General features: G+C 35.0%; 1 protein-coding gene across 1 annotated transcript; it reads right to left on the bottom strand.

Moving 5' to 3' along the window:
- Window positions 1-4038: 4038 nt before the first annotated feature.
- On the bottom strand, window positions 4039-13792 carry LOC128518402 (uncharacterized). The gene is made up of 17 exons (XM_053491487.1): window positions 13703-13792; window positions 13399-13557; window positions 13091-13180; window positions 10720-10818; window positions 10407-10565; window positions 10086-10175; window positions 9212-9307; window positions 8914-9072; window positions 8630-8719; window positions 7975-8067; window positions 7698-7856; window positions 7392-7481; window positions 7105-7151; window positions 6798-6819; window positions 5909-6512; window positions 5706-5806; window positions 4039-4289 (listed from the first exon to the last, which is right to left on the bottom strand). The coding sequence occupies exons 1-16, from the start codon at window positions 13772-13774 to the stop codon at window positions 5715-5717; spliced, it is 2121 nt and encodes a 706-aa protein (XP_053347462.1). The 5' UTR covers window positions 13775-13792; the 3' UTR covers window positions 4039-4289; window positions 5706-5714.
- Window positions 13793-15314: the final 1522 nt, after the last annotated feature.

Raw genomic sequence — 15314 nt, 5'->3', positions numbered from 1 at the left:
CAAAGACACCTTGTTCTATGCATATTTGCACACCCAGTACAGTATATTTCAATTTGTACAGTATATTTCTATTTTTATGCACATCATATTTCTATTTTTATTTTTAGTTCTACTTTTCCTAGCACATTTCTATTTTTATTTTTAGTTCTATTTTTCCTAGTTTATTTTTAATTTTTCTATTTAATTTTCTAATGTATTTCTTTTATTCATATTTATTTCTTATTTGTAAACTTTAATTCTCTTTTAGGGTCAATGGCAGTCGTATAAGCATTTCACTACATTTCGTACTGTGTATGACTGTGTGTGTGACAAATAAAATTTGAATTTAAATTTGATTTGAATTTGATACATGAATATGTGGCACCTGATCCAATCATAAATGGAATTGGTCTTGAATTATTATTAGACACCATTACAGTGCCATTATAGTGGGCCACGCCAATTGCAGTTTTAAATGTGTCTCCTCCAGGGGCCCACCCGCAGATCTTTGGGTTGTCCTTGTGTCCAGAAACCAGTGGGTTGTTGTGGACCAGGTGGTCCTACATTCCATCTGGCTGATTGTCCGGTTTCTTGTGATCCTTTATTTGATGTGTTTGTTGTCCTGACCTGGCTGGAGGTTTTCTTGCTTGGTTGTCTGGCAACATTACAATTGCTAGGACTCGACCTAGTGCTTTTCTTTTTTTTTTTTTCTTGTTCTTTGCATCTGTGATGTCCCCCAGTTGTATTTTGGGCAGCTGAGTTAAAATTGACTCAGCAGTTTACTTGACTTTCTTCTTCTTCCTTCGATATTGATCCATATAGTGCACAAGATGTGCTTGGAAAGTCCTTCCAGTGCTGCCCGGACCTCCTTAGGCAAGCATTTCTTCAACAACATCTGGAACAGGCTTTTGCTAGTATCTGTTTGGTCCCAGGAGCCTCTTGTTTCCTCTCTCCATTTTGTCTGAAAGTCATAGATGAATTTTTCCACATTTTCACCTTCCAGCATCACTGACTCGAGTTTTCCTGAGTCCATCTTTGTGGGATAAGCTGTGAGCGCATCCCATATCCTATTCCTAAATGCTCCAAATGCTATGTCATCTCCTGCATTGTGCCCGGTCAGTCTTCGCAGTCGGGCTTCTGTCAGTATTTCAGTTGCTTTCACTTTTCTTTTTGCTAGTAAGTGGCCTGTAGTTTTTTTTCTTAAACTGCGTTATCCATCATTGTGCACCGTAAATCTGGTAGCCAATCCTGTCATATCCATAAATGACCATGGCACATACTGATACTGACCTCCTTTTGAGATGACCTGGTATTGATCAGCTTCAGTGCATTCACTTAAGTCATCCATCATTGTCTCTCCCTTTGCATCTTTTTTGCCTTGGTGTGTGTACCAGTCTGCATCACTATAACAGCTTGATGGTCCAGTGTTATTATCTTACTTTATTAATCACTAAATCTTGCATTTAACAATCATTCTGTTCAATGCAGAATGATGAAGAATGATGTTATTTACAAATCAAAATTGCACTCATCATTGTATCCTTCATATTTTTATCAGGAATTACTTCAGAAGCAGGAGCATTCCTCTTTATAATAACAAAATCTCTTTTACTCGTAGACAGAGCATGGGTACTGTAAGTATTTCTTCTGTGCTATTCATTCATTCTACTGTCCATGTTCCCTACACTGAATTGCCACTAGATGTTCTTTACTATATTATGTCTGATGAATCTTATATATCCTGATTTGTTAATACCACTTTATTTTTATCTTTTCTTTGGCATTAGCCATTGTTTTTCTCCAACGTATTTGTTACTGTATGTACTGTATTCACACAGCGGATTAAACTGCATTTTGCAATTGCCATGAGTTTGTTGTCGTTTTATCCACTTTCCAAGTCAAGCCCTGTGTATCTTCTCAGAACACTATGTTTCAGCATGGCTTCACTCTTAATGAAGGCCCTTGTTTATTGTTCATGTATTTCTTATCTGGGCCAAGGCCGACTTCTCCCTATCATGCGAGCGATGTGATCTTACGTGAGAAAACACCTCGCTTTCCCTAAGTCTTTCCATCCCATCCCATATAAGTTTCACATTTTTTACATAGCAAACTTAAGTACTGTATTTAGTATTTGCTACTTGAGTAATCTGAGTATATCTGGTTCATATGTGATTAAATTTTTTTAACTAAAAACATGCCTACAGTTGTTTAAACCAAGCAGTGAAATACCAGGAACTCTGCACTTACCAAATGTTTCCCTGGAGTATTGTGAAACAGCTGTCCACTTGTGCTTACTTTAGAGTTAATCCACAATCTGGTGTTAGCTTTCGGGTCCAAATCTTATCCAGGAGTTCCAATAGTTTCACTGCACACCGAGAGCAATGTTGTTTACATAAAGAGTAAATCAAGGATAAGAGGAAATCCACTAATCAAACCTAAAAAGTCAGTGTGTAAGAAATCTACAAAAAGTGATCAGCATAAGTTTGCAAATGCTGTGAGAGGAACACATCATGTTAATTATTTAAGTTTTAAGTAAATAGGGCATGTCAATCCGAAAAATATGTGAGCATTTAAACGTCCTAAGCAAAGACAAACCCTGAAGATTGGCTAGTGTGGGAGCTATCAATAAATAGATCAAGTGTATGATATTGTAAAGATGAATAGAATTAGACAGGAATAAAACAATTAAAGTGCTCTAGGAAAATAATCATTGATGATGTGGTTTGATGTAGCCTGATGCAACAAGGTGATATTTTTACCCATATAATGTGGATTATTTTCCTATATCATCACATCCTAAAGGATTTATTCTTTCCATTACACAGTGATTTGCCTATGAATGCACCATTGATGTATTAAAAGGTCGACACATTGTAATTTTATCCATTTATAGCTACACTAAATGGCTAGCAATGTCTGGGAAAGCTTCAGTGCATTCACTTAGGTCATCCGTCATTGTCTCTCTCATTGCATCTTTTTTTGCCTTGGTGTGTGTACCAGTCTGCATCACTATAACAGCTTGATGGTCCAGTGTTATTATCTTACTTCCTCCAGTCATTACATATAGCAATAAATATTCAATTCAAGCCCTGTGTATCTTCTCGAAACACTATGTTTCAGCTTGGCATCATTCTTCATGAAGGCCCTTGTTCATTGTTCATGTATTTGTTGATGTATTAAAAGGCAGACACATTGTAATTTTATCTATTTATAGTTACACTTAATGGCTAGGAATGTCTGGGAAACATGTTAAATCCGGTTCCCAATAACAATATACAGTACGTTTTAACAATTTCTCCCATAAAGCTGGAAAACCAAGTTGCAGATTGTCATGAGAGATGCACATATAAAAATGGAGTGCTTTCGTGATGAATATCAGCATGGCTGAGATGGAGTGCAGCAGATATCACAGCCGTGCTGATATTTAATAGATCAGCATGATCTCTAGTGTGATACTGCTTTTATGTTGTTTTATAACAGTTCCACAAACAACCATTGTGTTAAAAGCAAGTGTTAACTTAGCTTAGTTAGCCATAAATTAAATATGGACATTTTACTCAGAACCACTTAGAAGCAATTTTTCTTAAAGAAAAAAAAAGTGTTGTTTAACATGACATATCAGATGCTTTCCGGTAGCTAGCACCATACTGACACACCTGGAATACCTGTTGCACATAATTTTCTGAATAAACCGATTAAACTGACAAAGCATTGTCGCCTTGCACCTCCAGGGTCTGGGTTTGATTTCCACCTCAAGTCTGTGTGCATAAAGTATGAATGTACTCTCCATGCTTTGGGGGTTTCCTCTGAGTACTCAGGTTTCCTCCTACAGTCCAAAGACATGCAGATTATGCTAATTGGTGCAGAGCATACAAGCACAAATAGAAATGCAAATTCCAGGCACACAAACCTGAGGTGGGACTCAAACCCTCAACCCTGGAGATGCGAGGCCTAACCCACTATTCCTCTGCGCTATAATTGCTACACTGCAAGTGTAAAAAAAAAATGAGAACAGCTTTTTTCAAATAAATTCTGTTTTTATTTCCTAGTACTCTTAATTAATAGTGAATGTTTATAAATCCGGGTGTATATTTATATCCCCAAAGAGCAAGCCAGAGTCTATGGTGGCAGGGAAAAACTCCCTCATGTGGTATTAGACCTTGAGAGGAACCAGACTCAGAAGGGAACTCATTATCATCTTGGTCACACCGGATACTAGGGTAATACATAATTCGTCTTCTGATCAAAAGGGTGCTGATTAGCAATCGATCACTGCATCCTGAGCAAAACACATAAACATGGGCTCCAACCTGAAATAATAATACCAATGATTATACACTAAAGATGATCAACAGATTATTAGCTTTAATCTTTCAACTATTTAACTATTTCTACAAAATACTTATCCATACATACTATATATATTCTTGAGGTGAGGGTATAAGAATTGCAATGATATGTGACAATACTCCAAAACTGGACACTACAGCATGTAAAAATAAAAAAAAGATTTCCAATATATCCAATTAAAAGAGGGAAGGGCCTTAACTAATCAGTAGAGGCCAAATCAGAAGAGCACTGGGTTCCTAAAGACACTGTGAATCAGCGACTGGTGTATACATCACTTTTCCTGGGCAAAATGCTGAAAATAGGTGCAACGTTTCATGGTCCTGTGTCAGACACTGTGGGAGTTACAGTTTTGGGCACTTGCGGATTCTAGAGAGGCATGAATACAGTGGCATGCATTCACTCTGGGTAAAGCATCTAGCGTCTAGAGTCTAACTATCTGAAATTTATTGAGCTTTTAAGATTGCTTGGTGGCGCTAGAGAGGCACACCCAAGGTGTTGTACTTGGTGCCAAAATTTCATAGTCTAAACATCTAGCAATTTATGGTTGTGTAAAGTGATTTCCCCTTTGGGGTAAAAGTTGGAATGCAAAGTTGGCAGTATTCTGTCCAGGCTAAGGTATCATGCTTGGCTGCAAAGTTTGGCAATCATGGGTCAAATTGTCTGGGAGATATACTGTAGAGAAGTAAAGATTAACTCCCCACCCTCTGGTGGCACTAGAGAGCCACAGAGACAGTGGCATTTTCCTGGGTCGAGGTGTCATGCCAGGCTGCAAAGTTTGGTGGTCCTTGGTCTAACCATCTGGGAATTATGGAGGTTTGGTGGGCTTGCTGCAAACCATTAGTTCAATTTGTCCCAAAATAATAGCAGTACATTTCCAGTTGATATAAAAAAAAGAAAAGCTTATAATTCAGCTTAGAGTTGACTTAAACAACAGTAAGTTGCAAAAGAGTAATGTTATTGGACGAGAGGCATTCCACGTGTGGTGATAATAGACTGTAACATTCAAAAATATGTATCACACCACATCACAGATATAATGTTCTAATAACTGTTAATTACACTAACTAACTGCTATCTTAAATAAACAGTAGAGCATTACCTCCCTAACCAATCAGAAGAGCACTGCTTTATAAATAATAGTTCTGCTTCCTTATCTAAGCAGTAGAGCACCCGGTTTCCAAAAATTCATATAGTTATCCATGTATTAATTTGTTTAGAAGATTATTGATTTGGCTATTAGACAATAATTCATTGTTAGGAACTCATTACAATTTAACCAGGTATTGTACATTTGTAAATAATTTTTTTGGTTCTGTGTGTGTGTGCGTGTGCGTGTGTGTGTGTGTGCATTTGTGCGTTAAAGTAGTTTTGTGGACCTTGTTGCATTATTTCCCGTCGTGGAAAAGTTGCTTTATTATTTGCCAGATTTTTCTGAAGAAGTTCTGTAGTGGATTTCCTTTCTTTTCTCTTCCATCTACTGTATGGGTGAAAAGAAAAATCACTTTAATCATATGCACTGGGTTCTTGTGCAATAATTAATATTTAACATGAAATTAAGGATGTGGTGTCATCCTCTTACCAGCTGGGGTGTCTTCAACCTCGTTCAAAGTATCAGCGCCATCTTCAGGTTTGCTCACTGTCATTATTTCTGTGATTAAGTCCATGACCATCTCCATGTTTTCAGGTGATACTGTTGCCTCTGTCCAGTCAGATGTTTCCCCCTTCTCTGCCTTGGTCTGAATTTCCTGTAGTGTTTGATAGAGGTCATTTTGAGGTCCATCTGGTCCATGAGTCTCTGTTTTAGAAGTACCGGGGGATAAATCTAACTCACTGGATGCCTCCTTTGGAGAGGTCAATACCTCTTGCTTAGAGATTACTGCTAAGAGCTCCTCCACAGCAGATCTCACAATATCGCTAGTGAAGAAACTAGGTTGTGAGGTAGAGGGGAAGCTCTCAGTGTCCAATGACGGAATGATTACTTCCTCCACCATGTCCAAACTGTCCTCTCGGTCCTCCTTGAGTTCAATGTCAGAGATTGGAGGGGTTTTGCTATGTATACTATGGTGGTCGTTCCACTCCAACATGAGTTTCGGTGGTGATAGTTCAGTTATAATCTTGTTCAACACCTCCAGTGCTGAAATGTGAATTTCCTTCATTGCAGGACTTGAAGAAGTGTCTACCATCTGTTCAAGATCGGAAGAAAAAGTGCTTGTAATTAAATTTAATCAAAGTATGTCTATGTCTAGAGCAGTTTTAGTAAAAACTCAACCATGTATCTTCATAAAAATGCACCATTCTAAAGAAATCTGTAGATAAATCTATAACTATATCTGTTATAGCCTACTTGTGATCCATCACATCAAACAGGTATTAAGATTTTGAAAATTTTACATCACTTTCAGTAAAAAAAAAAAAAAAAAAAGCGTCTTAATTACGATTACCATTACGTCATGATTTGGCTCACTCACCGTATGACAAACTTTCTTGTATCTAGAGATATAAAAAAAAAAGAAATCACATAAAGTTAGAAATATTAAAGCCTTTCCTAGCTTCAAGTTTTGTTTTTTGTGATGTACGGTTGCTTATTCATTTTGATTACAACTTTGATTAAAGTACTAATTTGATTGTATTACAAAGGCACACATTTCATTTGTCTAATTTAAAACAGGGTTGTTGTTTACTTGCTTTTCTACTACAGATTTTTTAAATGATGGGAGCTGACATTATTTGTAACTAAATTTTAACGTCCTACTATAAAAACGTAAAGAAACTTACCCTTTCTTGAAGGTCCTCTTGCTTTTACCTTTATGCATTAGCCATTCCTGTAAGCAGAATTACAATAACATGTGTGTCACATGTACAAACACACAAACAACTAAAACTCTTTATTTAAACTATTCTTTATAAATTATTAAATTATATAAAAACACTTAATTATGGATTTATCATGCTGTATCCTAACTGAGTAGAATGCTCAAGTTAGAAGTTACAACATGTATATAATTATGTATTCTTTAATGTATGAATCTCTAAAAGCAGCAGGTTAGTGCTGGTGCAGTTACCATGTCTTGAAGAGAATACTTCCTGCGGCTTCTCCGAACAGCCAATCTGTAGCTCTTATACTGTTCAAACTCAGGCCGAGAGCACAGCACCTACCACATATTACAAGTTTAGGAGCAGGGTCTGGCTGCGTCTCATTTCCATATTAAAACTTACGCTACAGTCAACTTCTCAAAATTCAGCTCTTAATTCAAAGCAAATTAAAAGATTTTAAATGTTTTACCTTATTTAAAATCTAAATACTTTAATTTAATATAAAACTTTTTCCTCTAATCTATTTCTCCTTTATAAATATAAAAGATTCGTACTTGTTCATCGTCTGTGATGAGCCCCATTTTCTTCAGCAGTTTTTTCCTCTCTGGTTGATGGAGAAAGGGTTTCAGGTGTGGATCATGCAGACAAGTATACTGATTATTGAACTGCATGTTGGTGTCAGTCGCATCAAATTCTGCAATCTTTTTAAAGATCTGTCAGAGAAAACATCAAACCATGAGTCAAAGCTGAGATAAAGAACTAATAAAGGTAAGGATCTAATAATCATATAATGAGATAATAATTTCAGTTAAAACGTGTTCACACACTTACACTCTTTCCCAGTTTGCCTCGGCTAAAAAGTATAGCAGGAGCAGAAAGTGACCTCTTCTTAAGGCCGCCCATCTTCGCTTTGTTCTCCGACATCTAAAAAGTGTATATAATTAATTTACAAAATAATTGTATCCAGCGGAAATAGATAATTAATGGCGTGTGCAAAAAATTTTAGTAAAAAGATTTGCATTGATGATTTTGAATTGACAGGATTGAGCAAGGAGATTTGTGATATAATTAATTACACCAAGGCCGCATTAAAAAATCTAGTCCAATTAAAATCCCTAGTTCAAATAAACACAAACGTCTAGGCTTATATTTCATAAGGTTTTTTAACCGAATTGAGTAGTTTTTTTATATATATATATTGTAGTTCAGTCCTAAAATCTGAAGTGACTGTACACTTTAGGTATTTATCCCTTAGTTTTGGTTCTAATTACTCATAATTTCTTTTGATTAGGTGCATGTATAATCAGATTTCCTTTTTTTTTCTTCTTTTTTAAAAGAAATCCTATTTGGGTCAGATAATTAAGTTAAAAGTTCTTTTTTTTTCCTATTATAACCAGAGATTCTGCTGCTTCATATACTTGTTATATTTAAAAAAAAAAAAATTCAATAATGTCTATAAGCAGCGTGTTGGTGTAGGTGTAGCTACCTCGTGATGAAGCAAATACCTCTGGCAGATCATCTGATCAGGCGATGTATAGGTCTCATACTGACTGAACTCGGACCGCATGCACAGCACCTAAAATGATTTACAAGTTCAAGACAATAATAAACTCCTTAACATTCCTCTCTGAATTTGATGTTCATTAAAAGATTTTCAACCTGTCTAACCTAATAAATACTTATACAAAAAAAATATTTTTTAAAAAATTTAAATAACTTTTTCAAAGCCTAAATGCTTGGTTTTTATATTACAGAAGATAAAATGCATACTTCATCTTCCATTGTGATAAGCCCCATTTTTTCCAGGTGTTTTTTTTTCTCTGGATGACTAAAAAAGGACCTAAGGTGTGGATCCTGCAGACAGCAATACTGATTAATGTCCTGTATGTTGGTGCCAGTCGCATCGAATTCTGGATTTTTTTTGAAGATCTGTCAGAAAACATCAAATCACGAGTTAAACCTGAGATAGACAACATGTGGTGTTAAAAAAAAAAAGAAATATAGAGTGTAAGGAGCTAATGATCAGATCATGAAATAAAATGATCATAAAATGTGTTCACATACTTACACTCTTTCCCATTTTGCCTCGGGTGAAAAGGTTAGGAGGCGCAGAAACTGGCTTCTTCTTATACTTTTCCGTCTTAGTGGTTTCATGCTGTGAAATCTGAAAAGTGCAAAAAAAAACATTATAACATGCGCCACGCAAACCTGTGACGTTCCATTCATGATGTTTCTCTCATCTCTTTAGCATGTACATAGTTTATCCCTATGAATTAGCTCATGTGCATTGAAGAAAAAATAGACAACGCAGATACCAATATATACAATTATATACAATATTTTCAATGTCCGAAGTCCGGTATATTGGATGTGTGTGCATGTGGAGGTTCAGGAGAAATAAGTCGGCCTTACTGTTTTACTCAATCAGTCCGGGAGCACGATGATAGAAAACGGCTGTGTCAATGGTGAATAATCCTAATTTTGAAAAATCCTCAAGAAAACGGAGTCTACTACAGTGGAAAACCGCTATGAGACAAAATGTTGTCTATTCAAGCATGTAAACGCCATATAGCCTTGTCCCTCCCTCCCACGCTGAATTTAAATAGGGTCAGTTGACTCATTAGGCATGTTTAAAAAAGCTTACATGCAGTTATGATGGCAGTGGGGGCAAAGGTGACAGATGCACAGTTGAGATTTAGTCAAAGTGGATTGGTATGTTTTACATTGTATATTCAGGTCAAAAGTGTGTAAAATTCATTTTGTCGGACCTAAGAACAAATTTAACTTATGAACATGCTCCTGGAACAGAACTCGTTCATAAGTCGAGGACTTACTGTATTCGGATGCCCAATTATGCTTCTTTAAATACTGGTTAAAATTTTTTAAACAATCCACATTTAAAGAAATGTTTTCGTGCAGTGTGTCAGTGTTGATTCAGTTACCATTTCCTGAAGAGAATACTTCTCACAGCTTCTCCGAACAGCCGACCTGTAGTTCTCATACTGCTCGAACTCAGGCCGAGAGCACAGCACCTACAATATATCACAAGTTTAGGAGCTGGGCCTGACTACATCAAAGTTCAACCTGTAATTACCTGTACCACAGTAATCTTCTCCTAAACATTCAGCTCTAAATTCAATGTTAATTAAAGATTTTCCAAAATGTCTAACCTAATTAAAACCCATAAAAAATTAAAATATGTTTACATTTAATATTAAAGAAGCTAAAATCAACATTTGTTGTATAACTGGTAATATGCATACCTTGTTATCATCTGTGATGAGCCCCATTTTCTTCAGCTGTCTTTTCCTCTCTGGTTGATTCAAAAAAGACTTCAGGTGTGGATCATGCAGACAGTTATAATGATTATTGAGCCGCATGTTGGTGGCAGTGGCATCGAATGCTGGATTCTTTTTAAAGATCTGTCAGGGAAAAAAGAAGAAACATCAAACTGAGATTAAACCTGAGATAGGCATATGCAGTTTTCCACAACACACATCAAGAAGTAATGAAGGTAATGGTCTCATACTGTATCATAAAGTAATAATCAATGTCACACCGTGTTCACACACTTACACTCTTTCCCAGTTTGCCTCTGGTAAATCGTTCAGGAGGAGCATCAGAGACCACCTTCTTATTAGAGCTGTCCATCTTCGTCATTTTCTTCTTTGATGTCTGAAAAGTGCAGAAGAGATACATCACCATAATAAACACCAGGCAATCCTGTGAATAATGAATAGTGCTGAGATTTTAGTATGTCAATGTAGGGCAGAAAATGGAAACTCAGCTTTACAATCATGAAAGAGTCAAAAATAAAAGCTGTTATATATTATGGAAAAGTTTATTTGGGGCAACTTTGCATAACTTATCTGGAGGAGACAGGATAGAGCAAAGGGATTCACAATATAATTAGTAACTCCAGGATCTCAGTGCAAATTTAATCCCTAAAGTAAACACAAATATGTCAATGCTTAAATTTGAGTTTTTACACAGCAGGATTTTTTTTTTCTTTTAATAATTTAGTCTTGGATTGAACTTATATTTAAAATTCATTCTTTAGTTATTTGTTTTTTTTCTTTGAGTCAAATGATTAAGTTGTGTTTTCTACTAATCAAGTCAAGTCCAGTAGGCCTTTATTGTCATTTCAATCATATACAGTTTAGTTCACAGTGAAACAAATCAACGTTAGATCAGGATAAAGGTGCTACAGTACATACATCATAAATTAACAACATAATCTAACAAAATTAGCTAAGACAAAACTTAATTAGCTAACTAGCTAGGACAACAAATTACCACCATACATTAATAAAACTGTCTTGGAACAAAAAGACAACATAAAGTGCGTGTTCAACTATGCAAAAAGATCAACGACATTCAACCACACTCTGGTAATGAGTTGAGGTAATCCACATGAATTTTCCATGAGATGATAAATAAAAATAGTAAACATTTCTTGTTGAAGTATCAGCAAAGAAATAAGGTCTTGTGTAAATAACTAAATAATAAAAGCTAGTATATATTGTGTAAAAAACGCAATTGTAGGTTGGCGTGCGAAATTGTTCATCTTTTTAACACCATGTCAGCTTTATTCATGTCGAGAGTCAGGTTTTCAAGTCAAGTCAAGTCAAGTAGGCTTTATTGTCACTTCAACCATATACAGTTAGTACACAGTGAAACGAAACAACGTTCCTTCAGGACCAAGGTGCTACATGCAACATAAACTTACAACATAAATTAACAGAGAAGCTAAATTAGCTAGCTAGGAGGCCTAGTTAGCTGGCTAGCAGAGACAAGACAGATATTCCTAACATAAATTACAACATAAATTAACAAAAAAAAAAAAGAAAAAACCAACTAAAGACTAACTAACTAAAAGACTATCTACAGGTTTTTTTTTTTTCCAGACAACAGACAACAACATAAAGTGCACGTGTAAATGTGCAAAACGAGCAACAACAAAGTGACAGTGCGCAACCACGACATATCAGAACATAAAACATAAAACATAAAACATAAAATATGGTGTTGAGGTAGTAAAACATAGCAGCAAGAATTGATATTTGTGCAAAAAGTAATGAATATTGTGCAGAAGAGATAAACAGTGAGGCATTTACAGATGTGTGTACGATAGTTTGTGTGGGTCAGTGTGTCTGCGCTTGTGTTGATTTGTCAGTCCAGTCACAGTGTTTTGATGTATTGATGTAGTTGAGTTGTAGTAGTTAAGCTGAGTGATAATGTTTGTGTGTGTGTGTGTGTGTGTGTGTGTGTGTGTGTGTGTGTGTGTGTGTGTGTGTGTGTGTGTTTATCAGTTCAGTCCCTTTTTGTTGAGGTTATGTTATTTGATATTAAAACTTTTCTCTAAGAACTTTAAAACTAAATTTTTATTTACTTGTTTAAAAACTTTTTCAAACGTGTCAACAAAATAAAGCGAATAAAAAGTTCCTCAAAGGAGTAAAAGAATTACTGGCAAAAAAAGAAGCGTTTTATACGATTCACGACAATATATTAATAAATTGATAATTAAATGTGTGTGTATGTAGCTTTTGAGTGTCCTATTCTGCATCTTGTATAAATTATTTGATCCTAACGATTATTTAAAGGATATGTATGTTTTGTTTCAACATTGGAATTTATTTCATGTAGTTTATTATTTAGACATTGATACTATTCTTATTGGCATTTATTTTGATGTATACACATCCAAATTAATGTGTGTGTGTGTGTGTGTGTGTATTTATAAGTCCACTCCTATTGTATTGAGGAGTCAGATGGCTTGTGGGCTTCTCTTTCCAGATCGCAGGAGGGTAAAGAGTGTGTGTGAGGGGTGTGTATGATCAGCCACAATGCTAGTGGCTTTGTGGATACAGCGTGTGGTGTACTATGACAAGCGCTTCTGCTTCATTAAAAATGTCTATAAGCAGCATGTCAGCGTTGCTGTAGTTACCTGTTGATGAAGCAAATACTTTCCGCAGATGATCTGATCAGGCGATCTGTAGTTCTCATAGTGCTTGAGCTCAGACCGCGAGCACAGCACCTAAAACATACCAATATAAGTTTAGGAACTGAGGCTGACTGAGTCGATTTTATGTGACTATGGTAAACTTCTCCTCAACATTCTGCCCTGAATTCAATGTTCATTAAAATATCTTCAACCTGTCTAACCTAACAAATACTCATAAAACCCATTAAAAATGTGTACATTTAATATTACGGGAATTTTTTTTTTTTTTAACTAAAATCCAAAATGCATACTTGGTTATCGTCTGTAATAAGCCCCATTTTCTCCAGGTGTTTTTTCTTTTCTGGCTGACTAAAAAAGAACTTCAGGTGTGGATCATGCAGACAGTTATAGTGATTATCATCCCGTATGTTGGTGCCAGTCGCATCGAATTCTGGATCCTTTTTAAAGATCTGTCAGAAAAAAAAATATTAAACCATAAATTAAACCAGAGATAGAAACATGCAGCGTTCCTCGACAGACATACAAAACTAATGAAGTTGAGGATCTAATGACCATATCATGGTAACAATTTGAGTTACATGTTCACACACTTACACTCTGTCCCAGTTTGCCGCGGGTAAAAGGTTCATGAGGAGCAGAAATAGGCTTCTTCTCAAGGCTGTACATCTTTGTGGTTTCGTTTTGTGATGTCTGAAAATTGCAGATGAAAAACATTTTATATGTAACATTATTTATGTAACATAATTTAACATATGTTAAACATCTAACATGTATACAGTAGTTCATTCTTTATCTATGCATTTATACTATAGCTATAAAATTTGCAGTACAACAAATAATAAATAAAGCAGGGCATAAAATTTAAACTTACTAAACTTGCTAAATAATTTTTGAAATAAGTGTCTAAATTTAAAGCTCATATATTCTGGAACAGATTATTATATTTCTAAACATTTATAAGATAAAAGTTACAGAAAAATATTTGTATGTAAGAAAATAAAACAGCACATTATATAAGCGACTATTTTTAGACAAAAATAAAATATAAGTAAATGGATGCTGCTAGAATTGGCATGCAAAAAGAAGCAGGAAGCAGGTGCAACAGTCAAAGTCCTCAGAAGAACTGTGGGTGGTTCTGCAGGATGCTCACGGCCAAACACAATATTGGTGCTGATTTTATTTAAAATTAAAATTTATGAAACATAGAAGTGACCAATCTTGCTTTCTTAAAAATTTCAACTTGCTAACTTCAGCAGTTTTGGAGAGATGGTTTGATATGTGCCCCATACTGTATGTTCTACAAGCACAGAACTTGTAAAAATGGTTGATTAAATTAAAGCATAATTATGTTTAAAAGCTTAAAAAGCAAAAAAAAATCTGTTGTGTCTGTGAACATGTCAAATTCATGTTGCAACATCTTAACAATTTTGCATTTAGAATAATACACTTTTCAGGTTTACAATGTAAATTTCATGTGAAATCTGAATCGGCCAAGTTTCATCTCAATGACAATTAAGATCATGGAAAGATTTAGATTCCAAAAAGTTATGGACACTGCATAAAATGTGTGTTAAATTGTATTGCAAATGTGCTACTTTTTATCTGATGAAAATATAAATGTGTATGCATATTTTTAAAGAACTAAGCATTAAACAGGAGATCAGAAGCATTTAGTATTATGAAAAATGGTGTTATATGATTCTATCTTAAAATTTACTTTTTTACCTTGGTGAGACACTTTTTAGCACCAATACCATGTTTTGGCCATCTTTATAAAACTGCACAGCATGTACTAAAGAGTCTTTAACACTTTAACACTTTGTTTCTTGAGTTGGGTCATTCTACAAAAAGTCCTGTCAATTAGTTTTGCTGATGCAAAATCATTTGAATTAACAGACAAATTACTTGTGTATGTTTAGAAAATATAGTGTGTACTTTCAATCTTGAAATACATTTTCTTACTTTAATATAAAAAAAAATTATTGTTAAATTGTTTTTTTTTTTTAAAGGCCAGGTTCATGGAAATGCCTTGTCACTATGATCGGTGGGATCATATACTTTTCATGGATTTTTTTCATAAAATAACTTTTATTCACAATAACATATATTTTATAAAATACGTTACACACTTAAACCATGAAAAGAGAATTGATTATAATTAATAATATAATAATATAATATCAGAATGTTATTAGTGTTAATGTTG

Source organism: Clarias gariepinus, chromosome 3 (assembly GCF_024256425.1).
Source record: "Clarias gariepinus isolate MV-2021 ecotype Netherlands chromosome 3, CGAR_prim_01v2, whole genome shotgun sequence".
NCBI classification, from domain to species: domain Eukaryota; kingdom Metazoa; phylum Chordata; class Actinopteri; order Siluriformes; family Clariidae; genus Clarias; species Clarias gariepinus.
The sequence above is the reverse complement of the archived record's forward strand: the minus strand, read 5'-3'. Positions and strand labels throughout refer to the sequence as shown.

Excerpts from the sequence above, each read along its gene's own strand:
- LOC128518402 (XM_053491487.1), bottom strand. The coding sequence starts at position 13,774 with ATGTACAGCCTTGAGAAGAAGCCTATTTCTGCTCCTCATGAACCTTTT. Across the intron at positions 7,152-7,391 it reads AGTATTCTCTTCAAGACATG|GAATGGCTAATGCATAAAGG; the intron begins GTAACTGCACCA and ends TTCTGCTTACAG. Across the intron at positions 6,513-6,797 it reads ACAAGAAAGTTTGTCATACG|ATGGTAGACACTTCTTCAAG; the intron begins GTGAGTGAGCCA and ends GATCTTGAACAG.